The 24781-nt window shown below is 37.2% G+C and overlaps 1 protein-coding gene across 1 annotated transcript in view; it reads right to left on the bottom strand.

Moving 5' to 3' along the window:
- Positions 1 to 24781, bottom strand: part of LOC150077352 (ATP-dependent RNA helicase A-like) — a 338077-nt gene that overhangs the window by 46351 nt on the left and 266945 nt on the right. Inside the window, 1 exon segment of the mRNA XM_090386433.1 lies at positions 14975 to 15086. Within this exon segment, the coding sequence (XP_090242559.1) occupies positions 14975 to 15086 (112 nt within the window).

Genomic DNA, 24781 nt, shown 5'->3' with positions numbered 1-24781 from the left:
TGTCAGAAGAATGGGTCCCAAAGCTGTCGACATATGATCAAAAAAAAAAACAAGAGAAAATTTGTCCAGTGAAAATTTGTAATGTTTTCTCGCAGATTCAGCACCATCAGACTTTTACCTATTTCCGAACTTAAAAAAATACATGGTGGGTAATCCATTATCCTATTTTTCAATTTCTTTGCAACCGAAATGAATGCATTAGAGCATTGGTGGCGAAAGTGTATTGACTCAGGGACTATGCTGAAATATAACATGTTACCAGACTCCTCAAATAAATACTTCATACTCAGACCACAAACTTCTCAAATGCCCCTTGGATGTATTGGCACATGAAACTTTAACATGAATATAATACTTTTGGAAGCAACATAAGTAAGGTCTCATAAATTTCACCTCCAGGCAGTACTTTATGACTGGAACGTTTCCTTCCTATGTAGTTGAGACAGAGTCTGACAAATTTCAAAGCAGAACTGGATAGTTATTTTTCAATAACAAAGTATGATGAAGCATTTTTTCCCTTCCCTATATTTGTTTTTGACTGTTGAAGAATAAGTTTATCTCCTTGCATTGTTTGTACTACTCAACTTCTGTATCCAGTATAAAAACAAAACCACATTTCAGATATCTTATGTCAGAATTTTTGATTTAATCAGTACAATGAAATGTTGGTATAACAAAGACCAGAATAAAGAAATATTCAGTAAAATGAAATCAGTTCCTGTCTCGTGCTAATAATTTTACTGGGGGGAGGACCTTTCACTATATATAGAGAAACAAAACACCACTCATATGACTGGCCTGGCATATTACTGCATCAGAGGAGAACAGCAGATGTGGAAGAACTCCAGGAACTATAACGACACATGAAAAACATATGTAACTACACATGAATTTACATAGTAAATTTTCATGTAACTACTCATGAAAATTTACTATGTAAAAATGTTTCATTTTAACAAATAGCATTACAGTGAAAATATCAGTTTATGTAGAGTTACATATTTCATTAAATAGTGGGCTAGTAAATCAGATTTCCTATAATGGGAGATTTTTAACTTCCCAGATGTTGACTGGAATTTGTCGGTTGGTCACTCACACATTGGCAAGACTGTTGAAGAATTCTTGGATGACTGTTGTCAACAGCATATTAGATGTTGTTATTTTGTTTTTTAGGAGCATTAGCAACTAAGGCCATATTGCTCCAGGGATATGCGGTGGTCATTCCCTGACCTTTCCGCATCCTCCGTATTTGGTGGTCATGGGCTCGAACCCTGGTCTAATCAAGAAGCGTGTGCTACGCACTGCTGCTCCTGCCCACCTGGCTACGGAAGTCAATATGTTGCCCCTCTGCATATTAGAGGGGCAACAAGAAGAAGCAATACTCTTGATCCGATTATCAGCAGCAATTCTTCATCCATTAATAATCCACATGTAAAAGAGCCACTAGGTGACAGCAATCACAGCACTAATGTAAAATTTAATTAACAACATAACTGCTGTCAAGAATAAAGGGAAAGGTTTTGCAAGGGTGACTACAGTAGTTTCAAATTATTTTAAATTCTATGCTGTGGGACCAGCTGGTGATGTCACCAAATGCAGCAGAAAATTCTAAATGGAAAGCATTCAAGGTTTGTTTGGGGATTTATTAGGTGTATTGGCATCTGTAGCCATAGTGCACCAAGCATTCAAGGAAGTAATCATATATATGAAATGGGGAATGTATGCCCAATTCATAAAGGGGGGAACCAAAACCCCCTTTACATGACATGAGTAATTACAGATCTCTTAGCCTATTACAGGGAAAATAATGGAGTCACTGGTTAAAGAAGTAATGCAGGAAGTAACCTGGACAGGAATTCAATTATACTGCAGTTACAACATAGATTTGTTAAGGGGCACGTCTAACTAATCTGATAGGTTACTATGATGAAATGACTAAGAAACTGGATGCAAACAATTTTGATACCATATACAGTCATATAATGACCCTCCAGGGAAATTGTTACATCGGAAGGACGTTATATCGATCGTTCATAAAATCTACAACAAAAAAAAGTAAGTTTCAGTAGAATTTAATGTAATTCTACTAATACAATGTAGCACAATCACATTTATAATATGTATTAGAGAGGTTCCCAACCTTTCTCGGTTTGCGGCGCCCTTACCATCCCAGTAATTTTTTTTTACTGCATCCCTAGGCCAAAAGAAATACCTAACACAGTGGTTTTCGACCCTTTAATATATACCTATATAATAATTTCATCGTTAATTTTGTGGTGATCAATTATAGATCACTACAAAATTAAAAAGATATGGTACAATGGATACTGCATCGTACCCTTTTTATAATGAAATAAATATATAAATTTCAAAAAAATAAAAAATAATAACAACTTTAAGTAACTTAAACCCAAATTACACGGCACCCCGGTTGAAAACCACTGTATTAGAGTATTAAATTAATACAGGAAGCATGCAAAACTTCACACATTGCATCCTTCAAGGCAGAAAATAATGAGTGTCTGAAGCAGCTGGTGATCAATTTTTCATCAGCTTCATTCCATTTTTTTGGTAGTTATTGGCGCATCAGCTTCTGTGGCCATAATGCACCTCCCAAGGCTTTTGCAGTACTTTGATCCAAGCCCGAGGTGGTATTCAAACCCGCGACCTTTGGGTTGCCAGGTAGGCCCTTTGCCCACCCGGCTAGCCCTGTTGGCTGTCATTCCATGCTTAAACACATAAATACACTGCCTGCCAAGACATAGCACGATTTTATTTAATAGCATTCTTCAGTAGTTCTTAAAAATCTGGATTACACCTTGATCAAGTGGCTGAAGAACTGCCATCACATTTGGTGGTAGGTACTCGACAGTGATTGCACATAGGTTGTTTACTTGACAATGAGGAGTACAGTTACCCACAAACAGAAAAAAATTTCTATTCTTCTCATTCATCCTGCAATCTAAGTCTGATCCATTCTTCATAGATTTGTGATATCATTCATGCCTTTTGGTTTGCTCAATACATCGTAATGTCTTCAAACCTTTACAGCATCAAGGCTTCTGAGCATTCTCCAATGATTAAAGGAGGAGGAGGAGGAGGAAGCTTCTCTGAGCCAATCATGTTTGTTGCTAGGAGAATGGTAATCCATTGTTTGGACTTTTTTTCAGCCACTACAATTTCTCACTTTTAAATATAAATGTTTCCAGCAGCAATTTAAAAAAGAGTCCAGTTTCATCAGCACTGAAGATGCAATTGTGGTCATATGTCAGCAAAACATTTTTTTAAACAATTTTCCTTCATTTCCTTTGTAGTGTCACTGTCCACAGCTGCACTTTCACCACACACTTTTTTGAAAGGCAGGTGATGACGAGTCTTAAAAACCTGGAACCAGACATCTGAACTTTTAAATTCTTCAATATCCATTCAATGTGCAATTCAGCCTCAACTACAGGAACTTGTTTTGCATGCATCATTATTAGCCATTCTAAAATTACCTTTACAAGATCCAGGTACTTTGCCTTTCTTGGTTGAATTCTACCCAGAGAAGCAGCAGATTTCTCTAAACTTTCACTCCTTGTGGTCATATGTCACCCGATCTTTCAGAATATTGAAGAGATTACTCTTAGGAATGTGGAACTGTGTGGCGATTCAGTCTAAGGGCTATACTAGACGGGTGCTTAAAGCATGGTGTTGGCAACACCTTCCAATGTCCAGTTTTACAGGAAGCAGAGGGTAAAGGCATGCAAACCAGACGGGCACTTTGAATGCTGCGTTGGATGACGTTAGCAGGCACTGAATGCCTACCAATGCCTTTGGAGGCATTGAAAGCGTGAATGCCTTGGCATCTGTATAGCCTGAGGAGATATTCTTCCAGTGCACGAGTTGGTTGGACTTAATTCATTTGTTTACCAAGACGATGTTTGAGTTTATTTGTTTATTTGTGAGGTGGAAAGGAGGCCTCCCTTGTACTCCAATACTTCATTAAAAAAATACTCCAACAAAGAAATAAAGGCAAAGTGTTGTATTGAAATTGGAAATGTTTTCGAACTGGGATGATTCAATATTTTATTGAACTATATGATGATTAGAAGAATCATAAAGCTCAGTTCTGAACTTTATATTTATTGTAAATATTAATTCTATTTTATTACCGTTTCATTAGTTAACAAAATACAAGTTTGTTCGCTTGCAAAGAATTTATTGGTAGATTCCTCTGGTTATCTGTGTACGGAATCATGAATGTATATAATTTAAGTTAATAAAGAATCTTATTATTATTAAATAACATGAAAACAGTAATTGGGGAAACTGCTGAAGAATATGCAGTGCAACAGTACAACTAATGTCGGTGTTAACAAAAAAAAAGAATCACGTGCGGTCTCTATCTTCTTCCAAAACGAATTTTGAACCTTTTGTTTCAAACATAACTTTGGTGTGGTGTCTTTTTCAAAAAATACTGTGAAAGCACGCAGTAAGCTGCGAAGTACAGTCATTGCCAGCGTCATATGGGGGGGGGGAATGCATGCAACTATTTCTTCACGAAAAAAACATGACCAAAAGAATTGCAACGGATAGTTTTTGAAAAAAAGAAAATATCATACTTCATTTCTTCAATGTGCATTGCATCTACTAATACAAAATCGAGAAAATTCATCTACTGGAAGCACACTGGAAATGGAGAAAACTGGTGTAAAACTGATAACACTGCAATGCGCATTTCATAAAAAGTTTGCTTTATTGTAATTGTTTTTAGGGAACAATATCCATACAGCACTTTTTTTCTGGATGCATATTTGATCTTCTAATGAAATTTCAAGAAAGCAACATACCTGTTTTTTTCAGAGAAGTCCTGTGTGGTAAAATCAAACAGGAAGTTATCCTTTATGTTACTGAGAGTAAGACATCAAGTCTTACAAATACCTTAATCTCTAAATAAGAATAGCAGGTAAAATCAAATAATTTTACAAACAAAAAAAAAAAAAAAACCCATTTCAGAAATATTTCAATTAGTGGGAATTGGCCTGTCAGTACAGCACATAAAGCATTGATGTAAACATCGATATTGATTTCTGCGTCATTGTATCAGATTTTGCAAATTTTTTTTTTTTTTTTTTTTTTTCACTAAGTAACATTAGAAATTTATCAAAACATTGTATTGACATTCTGTAAAATAAAATAAAAAACTTCTCAGGGACACTTCCTGATTTTAAACTATTTGAATTTTCTGGATGAAGCCACCATCGTTTTTCTCTTTCTACTTATGATCTGATTGAAATGATCTGATGTTAGGAGCGCTATGTTTAGTTTGCTGTTTTGAAGGCGTTTATGATGCTTGTTGTTGTTTGGTTTTTAGGAGCATTAGCAACTAAGGCCATATTGCTCCGGGATATGCGGTGGTCATTCCTTGACCTTTCCGCATACTCCGTATTTGGTGGTGACGGGCTCGAACCCCGGTCTAATCAAGAAGCATGTGCTACGCACTGCTGCTCCTTCCCACCTGGCTACGGAGGCGCCCGGCGTTTATGATGCCAGTTGACCCTTGTGCTTCAAGCACTTGTCTAGTATAGCCTTTAGAATGCACACCACTTGTCTAGTACAGCCTTTAGAATGCACATTATCTACAGCTTGCAAAATCCTAATTTTCTGCAATTGGCAAAGCTATCTACTTTCTTGGAGCCAATACCAATAAACACACTGTAACTGACTTCTAGCCAATGTTCATTTTGATCACCGCAAGAAAAGAGTGTGGGAAATCTTAAAAAACAATTTCTCACAGTCAAGCTGCAATTACTCAATATATTCGAAGCATTCTGTCATTTTTATTTTCAAGGTCATTATACTGAATGTAAAACAGCATTAGGCTAATGAGAAATTGGCCAGAACAAAATAGGATGCTATAATGTGCTGGGATGCTAAAAAGAGGGTCGTTATAAAGAGCTCTGATTGTACTTGGATTTCAGGAAGGAATTTGATACTGTTGCACATAAAAGACTACTGTACAAACTAGAGCAATATGGCATTAAAGGAAAGGTACTGCTATGGATAAAGGAATAGTTAAGTGGTAGAAGACAGAGTGGTTATCAATGGGCTCTGTTCTTCGAGGACTCATGTTATCAGTGGAGTACTCCAGGGTTCAGTGATGGGCCTGTTGTTGTTTTCAATATTTATTAATGAAGGTAAGATAAAAGATAAACTGCAGCCATTATCAACCCACTGCAGGATGGAAGCCTCCTCAACAATTCATGTTGAGGGAAATGGACCATAATCTGCCACGCTGGTCCAGTGCGGGTTGGCAGATCGACTCTATTTAGCAGTCAAGGGCTTGAACCCCCGGTCTACTCAAGGAGCGCGTGCTATTGCACTCCCGCTCCTGACCACTTGGCTACGGAGGCCTCTAATGAAGGTATATCAGGCTTAATATCTAACAACAATAATCAGGGTCAGCTACTGCAACAAGACATAGGAAAATTGGGTCCATGGGCTGAAAATGGCAGTTGAAGTTTAACATTTACAAATGTAAGGTACTTCATATGGGTAGCAGTAATCTCAGAGAAACTTACCAACTGATCGAAACTTATCGAGTTCAATGTTGGCATTCGAGGTGAGCGGACGCGCTTAGTCAGGGCTCCTCAGTTAAGTGGTTTACTTTTGGATAGTGCTTTTAAATATTTGATTTATTTAGATATTGTTGGATTATTTTGTTATAGGTTTTCCTGTAACAGTTTGATTTTAATAATATTATAGATATAATTTTCTAAGTTAACTTTCATTGATATTTATTTAATTTTATAACAGTAGTTACGAGATCTGCCTTAAACACGTCACAGGGTATCGTGACTCACGCGGAAATAGCCGATGGCGATTTACGGGTAAGTAATGATTTAATCCGTTGTGGAAACTGGAATGTTTTCCAAGGTCGACCTGGTGGCTAATCCTACCTCACCTGGGGATTCTTTTCTTTGTGATCGATGTAAGGAGTGCACTGATCTTAAATTACAATTTGGTGCACTGATGGAACAATTTGAGTCCCTGAAAAATTTTTTCCTGATAGCTTTCCCGGATTCAAACATTTCACATGCTAGTTAGAGTCTGTATGGTGTGAGATAGTTAGAAACAAAGGTATACTGCGAGTAGGAGTAATCTACAGACCAGGTGTGATTGTGAAGATTACGACAAAAGACTATACATGCAAATGAAATGGGCAAGTAAGCGTCAATGCCTTATTCTGGGTGATTTCAATTTGCCTCTAACTGATTGGAGTAAACGTGAAGGAAACTCGACATGGGGAACAAAATTTTTAAATCAACTAGATGACTTATTTGTATCAACATGTCAGGGAAAGTACTAGAGAAAAGAATATCCTAGACCTCATCATCACGCATGAATCAGATGACATAACAGGGCTGACAGTAGAGGAACCAGTAGCAGGAAGTGATCACGGAGTTCTACGGTGGATGATGACGAGAGAGGTAGCAGAAGTAAAAGGCAAAGGAATGGGTTTTAATTTCAGAAAAGGAAATTACGATGCCATAAGGTACTACATGGCCTCTTAACTGGGTAGATATCATGCAGAAAATGAATACATTTGAACTGTGGTACACTTTTAAAACATTAATCACAGATGCCTTGAATGCATATATACCATTAAAAAAAAAATACTCCACGAGGAGGGTTCCAAGTTGGATGAATAGTGAAGTTGCCACATTATTTGAGCAGAAAAAGGTGGCATGGAAAGGTTACAGAGCAATAAAAAGTACTGAAGCCTACAACAGCTACAAGGTGATGTGTAATAGAGCCACAGAAAAGGTTCGACAGGCAAACGCAGTTTATGAGAAATCACTAGCAAACAGAGCAAAGAGGGGGGATAAAGAATTCTTCACATATATAAATGCCAAGAAGAGCAGGACAAACCAGATCGGACCTTTACGAGAGAGGTAGCATTCCCTTTACGTAAGGGAAAGGGGATAGTATTAAATACACCAGCTGTCGTTGCAGATGAACTCAACAGTTATTTTGCATCGATATTTACAAATGAAAAACCTTTTGTGGCAATGGGAAATTGTGGGAGCGAAGTTAAAAAATATGTAATTAATGATATTGAAATTTCGCAAGATTATTTAATGAAAAAAACTTTCGAGCCTACAGACAAGTAAGGCTCCTGGAGTTGATGGAATATACCCTATAAGCTTAAGGGAGGCGGCAAGCGAGTGCATTGAACCATTGAGGCTAATTATGCGAGCATCACTAGACTGGGGAGATTCCCTTGGATTGGAAAAGTGCAAGTGTATCTCCCATACATAAGGGTGGCTCTAAAAGTGAAGTTGGAAATTATTGACCTGTCAGTCTGACTTCAGTAGTAGGGAAAATCATGGAGGCAATGATCAAGGGTGGAATTCAGGATCATTTGGGTCGAATTGAAATTCTCAAGGATACTCAGCATGGTTTTGTAAAGGGAAAATCATGTTTAACAAATCTGGTTTGCGATTTCAAAAGGGTCACTCACGAGCTGGATTTAGGGAATAATTTCGACATTGTTTATTTAGATTTCAGCAAAGCTTTTGACTCAGTCCCACATGAGTTTTATGTGGGACTTTATAAGCTGGAACAGGTTGGAATCACTGGGAAAATCCTTAGATGGCTTCAGGGCAGGAGGCAGAGGGTTGTGATAAATGGCTATTCCTCAGATTGGGTTGATGTAAGAAGTGGGGTCCCCCAAGGATCAGTATTAGGACCGCTGTTGTTTTTAATTTTCATAAACGACACTGGTGAAGGGGCGTGATGTCTAAATTTGCAGATGATGTTAAAATTGATAGAGGAGTTAATGATCACTGTCAAGCTGAGCTTCTTCAGAGAGACATAGATAGACTTCAGGAATGGTCAGAAAAATGGCAGCTATGCTTTAATCCAACAAAGTGTAAGGTATTACACCTGGGAAACAGTAATCCCAAAATAACTTATTCACTTGGTGGAGTTCAACTAAACCCAGTACTGGAGGAAAGGGACTTGGGTGTTACGATACGGTCAGACATGAAATTCTCTGAGCATTGTAAACAGGTTGCAAGGAAGGTCCATGGTGTCCTATCGATGATCTATCAAACTTTTGCAAGTAGAGATAGGGACGTGATAATCCCATTAAAAATAGGCTTATGTTAGACCACACTTGGAATACTGTGTTCAAGTATGGAGTCCGCACCTAAAGAAAGACATCGAGCTTCTTGAAAAAGTGCAAAGACGGGTAACTCGCCTAGTGAGATCGGCAAAAGGGCATCCTTACGAAGAAAGACTGAATATGTGGGTTGCAGAGTTTGGAAACTAGACACCTTAGAGGAGATTTAATTGAGGTGTTTAAGGCTCTGAGAGGCATCAGTAAAATGAATGAGGATGAAATTTTCAAGATTATAAATGATGCTAGAACTAGGGGACATAAATTTTCAAGTTATGGGGGGGGTGATGTTTAGATTGGACTGCAGGAAGTTTTATTTTAGCCAGCGAGTTATAAATTACTGGAATAAGTTGCCTTCATGGGTGGTAGAGGCAGACAGTTTGGGGAAATTCAAAGGTCATCTGGATGGTACTTTCGGGTAAGGGAAGCACATAGGATGATAGGTTTAATTTCCTTTTTTTTTTTTTTTATTAATTATTATTATTTATTTTTTTTGTTTTTATCATTGTTTTGTTCAGATTTTTTTTTTTTTTTTTGGCTGGTGCAGCATAAGCCATAGGCTTTCTTGCACCATGCAGCCATTACTAATACTAATTGTGTGGTGCTATACTCAGGGTAGTAAGAAAATGAAAAAGACCCATGGGTAATTGTACAGTCAGATTTTAAATTCTTTGAGCAGTGCAGACATGCTGCTAGGACAGCTCATGGGGTTTTGTCAATGATATATGAAACTTTTCTCACGGGGATATATGAACTTTGCTATCAGGGATAATTGGTGATACAGGTCTGGAGGGCTCGCTTTAGGAAGGATGTAGATCTGCTGGAATGGATACAGAGAGAAGGGCAACCAGATTGATGAAGGGAACAAAGGGATGCTCTTACCTAGAAAGAGCTTCATTTCTAAAAATTTGCAGCGTCTGGAGTCTGGGCATCTGCGGGAAGATCTGATTGAGTTGTTTAAAGCCTTGAATGAATTGACTAAGCTAAATCTTAATGGTATTCTTCCTCTTGCTGAGACTACACACATGAGAAGACATAAAAGGTAAAGTGCAGCCATTATCAACCCACTGCAGGATGGAAGCCTCCTCAACAATTCATGCTGAGGGAAATGGACCATAATCTGCCACGCTGGTCCACTGCAGGTTGGCAGATCGATCGTATTCAGCAGTCAGGGGCTTGAACCCCGGTCTACTCAAAGAGCGTGTGCTACTGCACTCCCGCTCCTGACCACTCTGCTACGGAGGCCTTTGAGAAGACATAATAGGATTCAAGTTGCAGAAGGATGGTTGCAAGACAGATGTGTGAAATCTAGTGGTTTAACCTCCCACTGCCTTTAGTCAATAGGAGGTTAATTGATGGAAGTGGTTTCTATCTGTTATTGTGAGAGGTGTGTAGTTTTTTTTTTTTTTTTGTCGTTGCTATATAACCTTGCTTAATTGCATCACTTGCCACTACCACTAAAAGCAGGCAGGTTCTGACAGGTGTGGTGCTAGCATTACTGAAATTTTTAACTGTTCACACTTTTGTGAGAAGTAATGGTTGCAATTATTAGTTTTATAAATATGAAAGTTGGAGACTGCAGTTTTGGGTTTATATTTTACTTTTTACAGGAGAATTAATGAGTTATTTTTAGTCAACTATAAGAAGCATAAAAGACACGTGCTGAAAATTCCAAATCCCATAAAAAAAAATGTAAAACTGAATTTTATAAGTTTCTTTTGCCAAAAAACACTCACATTTCACTCTATTTAAAATTCATCAAATTTATTAGCCATACTTTTGTCTTTTTTACTTTCTTTGCATTCTCAACACATTTATGTATCAAGAATATATTAAAAAAAAAAAAGACGCCAATGATTTTGTGTTAAGAATACAAGGAGATCAGTGCAATAAGCAACCCACCTGGCATTGCTTTCCTCAGAAGTTTTCCAAATACACATTTGATCAGTTCCAGAATTTTCTTACTTTCTTTTTTTTTTTTCTATTAAGAGTTATGGTATTATAACCTGTAAGTAATTTCTTATTATTATTCCAATCTCACAGTCTTACAATTAATTCCACCCCACTATAATAGCATTATGAGAGCCCTAAGCCAGCCCCTACATCAGGGGTCAACAACCTGTGACTCGTGAGCCACATGCAGCTCTTTAAGCATGTTACTGCAGCTATTTAACTTTTGGCCCACATGAAGCACAATATGAAATGGAGTTAGAGGACTTAAAAATCAAGGTCATGTGGAGTGCATGATTAAAATGCCTTAAAACCAAAACTGAGGATTTGGAGAGGCAAAAGGCTGCCCTTGCAATTCTACCCCAAATACAAATTTGAAAATATTTGCGTTTGGACTTCTCAGTGTTTGGTTCGACATATTTCTGCAGGCAAATATTTTCGAACATGAACTATATTAAAAATAAATCAAGAAACTGTCTGAACAATACGAGTCTCTCAGCATGTTTAAAGATGAAAATTTCGGCATTCTTGCCTAATGTTGAGAGACTCGCTCAAAAAGTTCAGCAGCAAAAGTCACAATCTGAACCAATTGGATGTTTGTTACATATTTTCAGTATTAATAAATAATATTTCTTTAATAAAACACCTTCCCACTCTATTCCATTTCTTAAAAAACTTTGGTTAGGAGAGGATGCTGTAGGGATCTTCTGCTGGTATAGCCCATACATGCGAGCGTGCGATGCATGGCCATGGCAGATATTGTTCTGGGTTGGCTCATATTGTATTGGGTAGTCAACTCTTCTACAGTGCTGTGCATGTCCCCCCCACCCCACCCCAGTTCAGCCGTTTGGGAAATCAAGGCCCCATCTCGTCGAGCTCCCACAATCTGTCCTTTATCAAAGTCCAATAAATCCTTCCTTTTACCCATCATGCTCGGAATTTTACTGCCTACTGAACCACTGGCACCTTATCTATGCTACGCAGGTCGACTAACTGCACATTGTCGTATCTCACGTGGCCAACGGGTCGCGTTCACTTTTTATAAGGTTGGTCATAATTCAGTGATCACTCAGTGTATGTTGTTTTTATGTTTGCTGCTCTCCTTTGCTAAATCTGTATCTCCTTCACTTTCTAAAAAACTAATTATCATAACCAAAAGATTTACAAATCTTGTTAGACAGTGTCCTTTAGAAAGCCAATCTGACCTGTGTATATAAAAGGAAGCCTCACATACTGTTCTTCATTATCAACACAATTTTCTGAAACTTTATTTTGTGAATTTATTTTATTGATGGTTTTAATAATTATACTGCAAGATTGATAAAGAACTGGACCAATATTTTTTTGCAACCAGATGATGTTGGTGCACAATGCAGTGTACTGCAAGAATTTTGGGACAAACCTCCTTTAGGTGGGCTATAAAACCATTATGTCTTCCAACCATGGAGGTAGCACCATCAGTGGCATGGGATATGTTTCTGCTGCATGCCTCTTCTACAGATACTTCCCTGGGCACTGTTCTTCTGAATTAGCTTCTATAATTCCCGCTCTCTCTTTCAAAACAGTCCGAACACGTGCCGCCACCAGCCAACATCCATTTACTGTCCAACTTCAAACCTACAGAACCAACTTTTCTTCTTCCTCATTTATTCATTCAACTGCCATTTTCTGGAACAACCTTACTTCGTATGTATTTCCTGAAAATTACAATATACAGAAGTTCAAGTCCAACGTCAACAAATATCTTCTTTCGTCTTCTCAACCTCAAACCCAAGCACGGTACTAAGTACTATAGGTTCTAATACCTCTCGTGTTTGGGGTTCAAATTAAAAAAAAAAAAAAAAAAAAAAAATTTCCAATGGTATTTGTTTTTCATCAAACCATGTTTTTACAGCAGCAAAAATGGATGCTCCAGTACAGTCAGTTTCTATAGAATTTACAAAGAACATCTCTTCTTGCAATTTACAATCGCCATCAAAATAATGAATGTATGCCTTATTGTCAGTAATTGTGGATTCATCAACCTGAATAGAAAATATTCTCATTTTTAGTTTGTCAATTAGCTGCTTTTCAATTCATCTTCAAATTGAATTGTTGCTCAATCATTGCTTTTAAAATACTGAAGAATTTTGATGCATCACTCTTGGAGTTACAGTCTCTAATGTGGGTCATATAGCAGTTTTGGCAACTATACGAGCAGTACCAGCTTTTGCAATGCTTTCTGAAACTTTATAAGATGCAATCATTCCATCATCATTTATTTGTGGGTGCTTCTTAAATAAGGAAAGAACAGTGTTACGTTGCTCAAAATTCTGTTTTAAAATATTTGATGTTTACCAACTTTATCAGGCTGTTTCCTTTTTAAGTGATCTAAATGTCGTTTCATAGCCTCATTTGAAAAATAACTATTACACATAAGACGCATAAGGCTGTCTTGAGTCGAATGGGCTTTCAATAAAACTGTAAGCTAGATAAGATACACTTTTCTTTTCAGCACTTGACATGATTGATGATGGTTCAAAGAATTAAATAATAAAATATAAACTATTTTTATTTAACTCTCATAGCCTATGTCACTCACAAAAGCACTGTGGATCAAAAATAGACAAATTCCACAAGGAAACAATAAATCAATATTAATTGTCGCTAAGAAAGTAGAAACAATAGACAAACATTTCTCATCCCATTCATGCCTCATATCTTGACCAATGAAACAAATGATAAATAAATAAACCATGACCAGGTCGCAAAGCACAAACGGCAAGGATTGCGGAGACCTCACCTCCGAAAGCACTTAGGCATTTAATGCCTATGAAAAGCAAAGGTATTAAATCGAGCCCACTATCTTTCTTTTATCAAAATTTCTCACTTATTCCTAATATACCTATATGTTAAAAATCAGTTATCTCAGGGGAAAAGAAAACCCAATGAGAGAAATTAAATATTAAGGAATAGGATGCCATCGGTTGAACTTGAGGGCCACAAACCATTGTAATACCCATGATTTTTTCACCCCCCAAAACCAATTTTTGCCCAGTTGAGAATTCCTGGTCTATATCATTAAAAGACTTACAAATGATTCCCCTGATATAATAAGTGCTCCTCTTTAATATTAGCAAAGACCCTCGAACTTCCTCCATCTAAATGAATTCAATATTTATTAAACAAATTCCTTTTACTCAACTAGTGGAGGTTAGGGCGAGAATTCCCCACACAAGTTTTATATTCTCCCATCTCTGAGGCCTAAATTAACTGACAAGGCAGGAAACAACATTTTTCCGAAGTACTTAGTTTGTTTTTGCTTAAGTTATTAGTTTCAACATGGATAACTGCATTTAGTTTTCTTAAGAACTGTTAGTAAAATCAATAAAAAATGAGAATAAGAAAACATGCACTTAATATGAATAAACATTTTATTATTATGTGCCTGCTTATTCTTATTTTCTATTTTTAACAACTGGAAACTCCATAGCATTTTTTAAAATTCAAACAGGCATAGCTCTGTAACTGTCCAAAACTGGACACTTATTGAAGCAGCTGCTTAAAGAGAGCAACAACAACTTATTCAACTTAGTGCTACTTTGCAGAGGTGCTTCACTGTTGTTTGACTTTTTTTTTAGATTGTTTCAGATCCTGCAATTGATGTGCAAAGGATAGTTCACATATTATGAAATTGTGACGACTGACAAACACCTTGTATGTATGTATGATATAATTTAATAAAAATACTATCAAAAAAATTATTGCTAAAGATAAAGATGATCAGAATAATGGAACCAATAAATAAAATTAAACATATTAACTATCTCTTAGAAAAGTTCATTTGTTTGAAATTCAGAAAAAAGGTTCAATGCTTACATAAATATGCAACCCAATATGATCATTTTGCCTAGTCGAGGTTCTATTGGAAGACGAGCCAAAATCTTGCCAAGTGGTGTTAATTCACTATTACGGTCTAATGCTCCCATGTCTGAAACAAAGAAGTTTATTATACTAAATTTGTAATGCACTCACTAAAATAGTTTCTTTAAATAAATATTTAAAAATTTCATTCTAGCATATCTGACATACTTTACTAATCTTTAAATGAACCAAAGAACAGAAATGCTTCTTGTACTGAATTCTTTCTGCTACTGAAGTCATTAAATTTAATATCCAGTGGGTCTCTAAAACTAGTTAATCACTTCCACACATACACGCTAGCATAGAAGTAAACCTCTACATGACAGAAAGAACAAAGTGTGGGTCAGAAGCAGCATGTTGATTAAGAACATAAATTCAAGAACTCATTGCTTCCTGTGTTCATTAGTGAGTAATTGAGGAACACACTTGGCTGAAACACACTGTATTTCCAAATCTTGTGTCAAAATTGATTGACATATACTGTAAGAAATATTTCATAAACAACTTTGCAACTTTCATAAGCAACTAGTGAATGTGAATGGTGACCAGAGTCAGGATCATTCTTGTTGGACAGGAGGCTCTTTTCAAACTTTCAAAACACTGATAAGTCATCAAGTGTCACAGCATCCTCTCTGAAAGAGATTTTTAATTCATGGGTTTAATAACTTGTTTAACGTAATACACAAATCACCTATTTATCTGTTAATCACTCACTTATCTGTGTCCTGTATGAATTAGCACATGTTGAATAGGGGAGTAAGTGTTTCATAGCTGCTCAGTAAAATCACTTATTTTAAAATGCAACAAAACATAATTGTACCCTCTACTCATCATGCACTAATTCAGAGAGCCTGCAGATAAACAGGTGAGTCATGAATTATTTCTAAATAAGTTGCTAAATCACCACTTGCACTGATGTCACAATTTCAAGATACAAAGTTAGTCCCCAAACGTTCACAACTTGAAAGAAAAAAATAAAACCAGTCAACGCTGACTTTGTCTGTGCAGACTCATTTTATTTTTGTCTTTTGTATGATTCTCCATGAGGTGGCGAGTTGATGAAATACTGTATATTTTCTTCAAAGGCTTAAACTTTCTCATGACTAATGTTATAGGGTTTAGACACACCAGCAAATTAGCCTATATTGTGTGTAAATTGATGCATTCTGTGGTCAGTTTGCCTGTATGCTGGATGAATAATGAGATTGGGGGGGGGGGGGGCCTCCCTCATCCAAGACTGAATAACTCAGCCATATTTGACAAAGGTCCATAAAAATTCCCTATGTCATTTGAGAGGATTCAAACTCAGGTCTTTTGTACCAAATGTGGGATGATGACAACTGTATCGATTGCACTACCCAAAAGGGCATGGACATGTCTGTCCCTGCCCTTTTGGGTAGTGCAATCAATCACAGTACGAGATCATTTATTTGTCATGGTTCAATGAAGAATGGTAAAAATACTGGCAACCTTACTGGTTTTAATTGTTACTAGTGAGCACATGCAACTGATCATATTCTGAACCTGTGCCAACTGGTTTGAAAATCAATAATACCATGTTATATGTAGGAGAAAAAATTTTTATGGACACAAGAAAGAGATGATTGCAACATTTGTAGGATGAAACAGGACTTATATAATGACTGTTTAAAATTTGAGATCTTGTGCTAAAAGAAACAGCAAAATATCAAAACAATTTAAATTACAAGATGTGTTTCATCAAATTTCTTCTAAGCAAATGTCTACACTCATCTTCAACTTCTGAGGTGTCTGAGTTTCTACTATTACCCAGCTTTCCCATATAGTCCTGATGAGTTTTCCTAAGTTGTAACTGATGTTTATCAAGTCCCCATCGCTCCAATTGAAATATTCATAACATTTCTTAATATATAATTTTAGAATTTTTTTGAAATTCTAGAAAAGCCAGAAAACTTCAGATCTGAACAATACTGGATAAATGGTTCAATGCTATATGAGTAAACTAATTCACAGATCTAGCCGACCGGGCTAGCCGAGTGGGTAAAGTACCTGCCCGGCAACCCAAAAGTCGCGGGTTCGATTCCCGCCTCGGGCTTGGATCAAAGTACTGCAAAAACCTTGGGAGGTGCAATATGGCCACAGAAGCCGATGCGCCAACAACTATCAAATCAAAAAAAAAAAAAAAAAAAAATTCACAGATCCAGAGATTGTTGGTTATTGATTTAAAATTGATTCTCGATTTTTTTAAAATTGTAGATAAACCAGAGAAATATCTTTTATCTTAAAATCCTGGTCAGTATCACAAAGAATCTTGACTTCATCATTAATACTTAAACACTTTCTCTTGAACATTTTCCACAATGGTAAAAATTACTCGGCTGCGAAAGGCTGTAGCTTACTGCCAATACCTACACAGCACAGCCACCACCTACAAAGGATGTTCACTTGTAAATTCAACAGTATCACGTGACCTTTCCTATCCAATTATTTTGAAGAAATATGTGACTTTGTAAATTCCCTTTATTCTGCTTTCATTCATATACAAATGAAAGAAATCTATTGTAAATGTATGCTGTAAGTTACTTTTCAGGAGGGGGATAAAAAAAACAAAACAAGAGCATATAGCCCATGTAATTGATGACAAAAGAACAAAATTTAAAAATTTTCATGAAAACCATCTACTCGGAGTCCAATTAGATGAAAACTATTACCTGTACAATGATTTAAAGGAAGGTCACGTGGTATGGTCGAGGTGAGAAGCAAATGCAACTCAGTAGACGTTACTAAAAACGACCACTGAGGCATTCTATACATTGCCACTGCAGTGCACTAAAGGTTTCCTTGCAGTGGATTTCATTCTCCCCGCAGCCAACATCAATTTACAAATCTACTTATTTTATTTATTGCAAAGTTTGACCACTTTTAAGACAACCCATTTGGTTTTATCCCTGTGACAAAAATGAAACAAGACCCTCCTATGGGTCAATAGCCAGAAGTGTTCACTAAAAGGATGTTAATTCCAGATGCTAATGAGCAATTCTGGAGGGAAGGAGGCCATATTATATTTGAGCGGCTGTTTAGCAGTAAATGCTTGAAAACCTTTAAAAATGCTTTTTTCTAATTTTTTAAAAAGTTCGTTATAGAGAGACTAACACTTCACTATACGTGGTTAATTTTCCATGTAATTTCGTTTCAAGGTGCAATGTTTTGCAAAAAAATTCATAATAAAGAAGTTCTTGTTGTTGTCGAATTTAATGACATAGGCTACCAGAGCCATATTGTGTCTTTCTGATGGTGAATATGAAAATATCAGCTTCATTAATATAATTATATTTTATGATATATTCCTATACGATTTAGGAAAGTATACAGTTCTTTATTAGGATTATCTCCAAGAATCTGCAATAAATTTATTGATGAGTGTATTAGCAACTGATTTAAACGGGTTTAAGTGGATGTTTTGAAAGTGGGGACAGTCCACTAAAAAATGGCAAATGATCAGTTGAACTTGACACGATGTACATTGGGGAGCGTTGCCATTGGTAAATAGATAGTGAGTGAGGTACATATGCCCAATCCTTAGCCTTCCTAAAATTGTTTCATCTTGTCTGCTTTTCCGGAAGCTGGAGAGCCATAACCTTGGTTCTGGTTTTATTCGGTAAAGTTTGTTTCCTGGATAATCTCTCCAGATTATTGACCACATATTGTAACATGCTTTACGGATGATGGGTTTGAAATCGGTATATGGAACTTGACAATTCTGTAAGATAGAAGTGTCTGGTTGTTTCGCTGCAAGATCTGCCTTTTCATTTACTGCTATCCCAGAATGCCTCGGGATCCATCAGAATGTCAAAGTTTGGTTTTGACTTATTACACACAAGTAATTTAGAATGGATTTGTTTTATTACAGGGTGAGAGGAGCTGTTATTAGTATTGATGGTATTAGTAGTATTGATATACACTCAGCAAGTCAGTGTATATTAAAGCAGACGGAATTAGAGGTTCAATAACGTAACCAAGAGCTAAGTTTATAGCATAAAGCTAAGCAGTGAAGATACTGCATTCTACTGGCAATGAGAAGTGCTGAATGACAGGAAGATTGCTGCAGCACCTACTTGTGCCTCAGTTCTTGATCCGTCTGTATAGATTTCACATGCGTTTGAATTAGAAAGAGTGTAAGTTGCATGTAACTGTGCGATATTGGTAGGAGACAGGGTGTTCTTTCCCCACTGTTGAAATATTGCATAGATATTTGTCCAGAGTGGATCTGGTGGTGGTGTTGTGTGCTGAAATACATTACTGGTTTCTATATTCCATGATTGAGTCAGTTCCTTAAATCTAAGTGGAGCGGGTCAGTTTTCATTAGGTTTATTGTTGTAAAATGACTGCGCATTCGGTATTGTACAGACATCTCCAACAAGGGTGAGATGGAAGACTGCGGATTTTTGCAGCAAAAATCCGCAGTCTTCACAGAAAAACATCAGAAGTGATGTTTTTCTGTGAAGATGTAAGGGAGGTTCATGGGCTTCGATGTAAAGGCTCTGAACTGGGGGAGGTTCTGAAAGTCCCTAGAACGACTCTCAAAGCACTGTGCTGGATGGTGTTTAATCATTCTAAAGTACTTTTCCTTGCAGAATCATATACTGGAGAGCCATAGTCCAAACGAGACCTGATGAGAGCTCTATAAAGATGGATGAGGGTATGATGACCAGCGCCCCATGACATGGATGACACACATTGGAGGATGTTTAATTTCTTCAAGCAGATGGTTCAAAGATGTGCTTGAAAGTCCAGTTTCCTGTCTAGTATCAGGCCAAGGAAACAGACAATGTGAGTAAGCGGAACTGGCACATTATTTATCTTTAGCTCTGGATCGGATTGAAGTGACCGAAGTTTGCAGAAATGAGTGGTAATGGTTTTCTGTTCAGCGAGATGATGATATCCACTGCGTAAGGTCCCGGATTGAATTCTTGTTGAAGCAATTTGTAGCTGTCTTTTGATAGTATTCATACTTTGCGATTGGCAGGATATGGTGAGATCATCAGCATACATGTACACTTCAATTATTTTTGGAAGTTCCTCCAAAATATTGTTGACCCTAACTGCAAATGGGGTTGGACTCAAATATGGAACCCTGCGGGACACCCTCTTCTTGAATGTGAGATGTTGACAGCATGTTTTTATATCAAACCTGAAATGTACGCAATTTTAAAAAGTTCTGAATTATTAAAGAGAGATGGCCTCTTAGCCCCAACTGATGCATATCTTTAATAACACCATGATGCCATGTGGTGTCAAATGCTTTATGTATATCCAGGTTTACCGTCACTAGATGTTGTCTCCTGATGAAGGCATTACGAATTGGATTCAAATTTTTAAAAGTAAATCTAGGGATTCTATTTTTAAAAGTAAAACAGACCTGTTTTTACGGAAGCCATATTGGTGATCAGAAAGGAGATTTTCAGAGTCTAGAATCCAGGTGAGCCTCTTATGCATCAACCATTCAAAGATTTTTCCCAAACAGCTTGTCAACGATATTGGTCTGTAATTCTGAACTAGAAAAGGATCTTTGCCTGGTTTTGGAACAGCACAAATATAGGAATGACGCCATGACAGAGGATATGTATTTTCTGAGAAGATCTGGTTATAAAAGAGTAATAGTATGTAGGATTGGCTTCACACAGATGCTTCAGCATACTGTAGTGAATGTCGTCTGGTCCTGCTGCGCTGTTCGGAGATTTGTTCAAAGATTCTCTCAGCTCAGATAGAGTAAACAGCTGGTTATATGGAAGCAAAAGTTTAGTTGAGAAATTAAATTTATGACGTTTTGCCTCAGTTTTAGTGCGTTGAAAGGAAATGTTATAAAACGATTCTGCTAAAGCATTGCAATGTCATTAGGGATGATAAGTCCTGCCCTTTGCATTGTATTATTGTAGATTGCAACAGTAGAAATTTCCCATTGAGTTCTTTCCCCACTGTTGAAATATTGCACAGATATTTGTCCAGGGTGGATCTGGTGGTGCCGTGCCCTGAAATATATTACCGATTTCTATATTCCACGATTGAGTCAGTTCCTCAAATCTAAGTGGAGCAGGTCAGTTTTCATTAGGTTTATTGTTGTAAAATGACTGCACAGTCAGTATCGTACAGACATCTCCAACAAGGGTGAGAGGGAAGACTGCAGACTGTGGCGAATTTTTTTCCCAAAAGATTCGAGTGTCAGTATTTTTGTTAATAGTTGAGGTGAATTTAATCCAGGAGTCACAATTTGCTGTCTTCCTAATTTGTCTTGCTTTGGCTCTGAGTTTTTGTACATAATTAGGTTGTCGGTAGTTGGAAATTTGCAAAATTGGTTCCAGGCAAGGTTTTTTTTCTTTGGAGCATTCTTCATTCCACCACTAATTTTGGTGTACATGCTTGAGCTGATCAGATTTTGGAATGGAAATTTCTACTGCAGATAATATATGGCTTGTAACATGATCAGTTATGTCATCAATATGTTTTTGTTGTACATATAGGTTGTCAAGTAGGACACAAGTTGAATAGTTTTTCCAGTCTGCTTTATGAAAGTTCCAAGAAGTATGGCCTTTAGGACATGACACTGTATGTTTGAATTGAACTGATGATAGGAAAATGGTCACTGTGGAACGGATCACTTAGCACTAACCATTCCATGCTTGGAAAAAGAGATGCTGAACATATGGATAAGTCTATGGCTGATGTAGTACCTGTAGGATAACCTGAGTGTTGAATTCTGGAGAACCAGAATTCAACAGTCGGGTTATGGTTATCCAGGAATATTTCTATTAATTGGCCTCTCCTATCCATGGTGGAAGATCCCCACAATGGATGGTGACTGTTGACATCTCCGAGCAAAGAGACTGGAGGTGCAGTTGTGTGAAAAGATTGTCATGTTCAGCCTGGGAGCAAGGATAATTCGGTGGGATATAAATGGATGCAAGGGTAAACGAGATTCCCATTGCTATCCAAACCGCTACAACTTCTAAGGAGGTTTGTAGTTGGAGATGTCTTGACGGTATGTTAGTTTTGATAAGAATAGCCACCCCACAAAGAGCAGGAGTGTCAGAATCCCTGTCTTGCCTAAACATAGTATAATTTTTAATTTTCAGAGAAACTTGTGGTGATAAAAAGGTTTCCTGTAAACACACACATATTGCTTTAGTTTGTATGAGTAAATCATTTAAATCATCTATATTACTGCGTAATCCTATACAGTTCCAGTGAAGGAATTTATTCATTGGTTGGATTTATTTGAGGAAAATTGATCTGACTTTTTTCTGAGAAGGTTTCTGTCTGCTTAATTTTGATTTTTCATTTCTGAGAAAGGCTGGGCATCCTATATCCCATATCATTAGCATGTAACTCTAGTACTGTGTCTTCATCCTCTGACTGAACCTCCATTTCCAAGTTGCTAATGTGTGGTTTCACTTTCTTCTGGTTTTCAATAGTAGCTGATTTTGTTGTTTCGGGCAGGGTTGAGATAGCATCAGTTGGGATGCCGATCAGAGTGTTGCTGGTCTCACTGACTGTAATTTTCTTATTGTAAGTTAGCACAGTTTTGGCACAGGTGGCAAAGGAAATATTCGGTTCTATGGAGACATCTGTTTGGGTTGCAGCTGAGCGGCTATTTTTGGTGACAGATGCATATGATCGGCTAGGCATGGTTAGCATTATTTGCTTTCTTGCTTCAGGTATGTGACTTTATGTTCCACTTTAAAGTGGAAGCTATACAGTCTCCTTTGGGCCGAAAATAGGGCACACAGTATCGCCTCGGCATGCCATCTGAGAGGCCATACTTCTGGCACTAAAAGCAGCAAATGGGATTCGGGATTTAATGTCGAATCTTGCAGTTTAAGTAACTTGCTTTCACAGAAGATGGGAGATTCGGAGTACTGAATGTCAAAATAATGGACCTGGTTGGTAGTAGGTTGCCATATATTTTTTTTTCATAATTCTCTGTGCATGAGTCACTTTTTGTTCACTAAGCTCTTGAATTATCTCTTCTTCAGACACATTTAGTAAGTCCCATTCGCTGATAACTCCTTTAGAGGTGTCAGAGTATTAAGAGCTGTTACTCGCACAGGAATATTGTTAAAAGTTGTTAATTTTAACAATTTTTCTGAGTAACTTGGCTTAGAAGCTCTTGGAGACGTTTAACCTTTTGAGAGATCCAAAAACCGATTCTAAACATTTCTGTATTAGAAAAGGTGATAGCTTGCCGACAGGTTGTGTGGATAATGAATGCTGGCATATATGTAGTTTGTATTTCTGTCCGTAGTCTCTTCGGATGATTGAAGTCATGCTCTGAATTAGCATTAACAGGTCTGGAGCCCGTGGGCTCTAACAGTGGATATGCATCACAATCCATCGCTGCTCCTTTTAGTCCTGAAAGAGGGAATTCCTTCTCCCAGGTTACCGATCTCACCACGTGGAGGCAGGAGCGGTGCCAACCAGTGACCAAGCAATCAGCAGAAGAGTAGAGCAGTACATTGCTAGTGATAGCGGTAACGTTGCAAGCGGGATTAGCAGTAATGTTGCGAGTGGTGGAGGGATTATTAAAGCGCTAGTACTCGCCCTAGGAAAAACGCTAGAAAATCACACTAGAAAGATCGCTCGGCACTCGGGGCCTAGAAGTTCATTATAGAGAAGTGCCACCGTATTTTGAAAACACTTTCTCATGTTTTCGATATACTATAATATTAGTTTCTGCTTCGGCTCCTCTGTAGCCAGGAGCAGCACAGCACATGCTTCCTGATTAGACCGGGGTTCGAGCCCATGACCACCAAATACGGAGGATGTGGAAGGTCAGGGAATGACCACCGCATATCTCCAGCCCTGGTAAAGGGTGAGGGTTGGCATCAGGAAGGGCATGTGGCTGTAAAAATTTCATGCTAAAACAGTAAAAAGCTGACCTCATATATATAATGGGAAAAGGCAAGGACAAAAAAAAAAAAAAAAAAGTTCCTGCTTCAAGTAACTTCCACTGTTTTAACATAGAACCAAGGAACAGTTTATGGTTAATTTCCGCTTAAATTTTAAAAATACTTCAAACTTCAAAATAATTAATGCTGTTTGATAGGCTCACCACCCCATGCTGAAACAAAAAATAAAATATAAAAATAAATATTTTATTTTGTTTTATTCTGCCTTACCCATATCAACAACATTAATTACCGCGCTGTATTTATCTTGTGGTTTAAGTGTTTTCTAAAACTTAATCTAGAACAAAGGAGTACTGCTTTCTTCCCAGATAAATTCAAATCACGAACTAAGTCATTCAACTCGCATTTAATTAAGTGCATCATGTTATTACTTTCTGGTTGGGAGTACAAATCTGTTGAACACCAGCAAAGTCTGCAGCACAAGAATCCTCGTTATATTCAAAACTGCTTCCTTTATCTCATTATTTTGGGGGATCTAGCAAAGTCCCCGACATAGGTAAGAGGTTCCAGGACTTCTTATGTAAGTCGAATTTTACGTAACTCGAGAATGAGTAATAAAACATTGCTACTGTATCCTGATATGCCAAAATTACAACAACTACATAATGTCCTCAGAAGAATGAAGAAACACTTATATATATATATATATATATATATATATATATATATATATATATATATATATGATCAAATTAATCCAAAAATTAAATAAAGAGATAAAAATTAATAAAATATATATTAAAAATAAATAAGAAAGAAAAAAACAGTAGGAAAGCTAACATCAGTGGCAGCAGAAAAGCACAATCCACTACATGTTGCT

This window comes from Mastigoproctus giganteus, chromosome 12 (assembly GCF_048544385.1).
Source record: "Mastigoproctus giganteus isolate SK-2022 chromosome 12, ASM4854438v1, whole genome shotgun sequence".
NCBI classification, from domain to species: domain Eukaryota; kingdom Metazoa; phylum Arthropoda; class Arachnida; order Uropygi; family Thelyphonidae; genus Mastigoproctus; species Mastigoproctus giganteus.
Note: the sequence above shows the minus strand (reverse complement) of the source record. Positions and strands in the feature narration are given on the sequence as shown.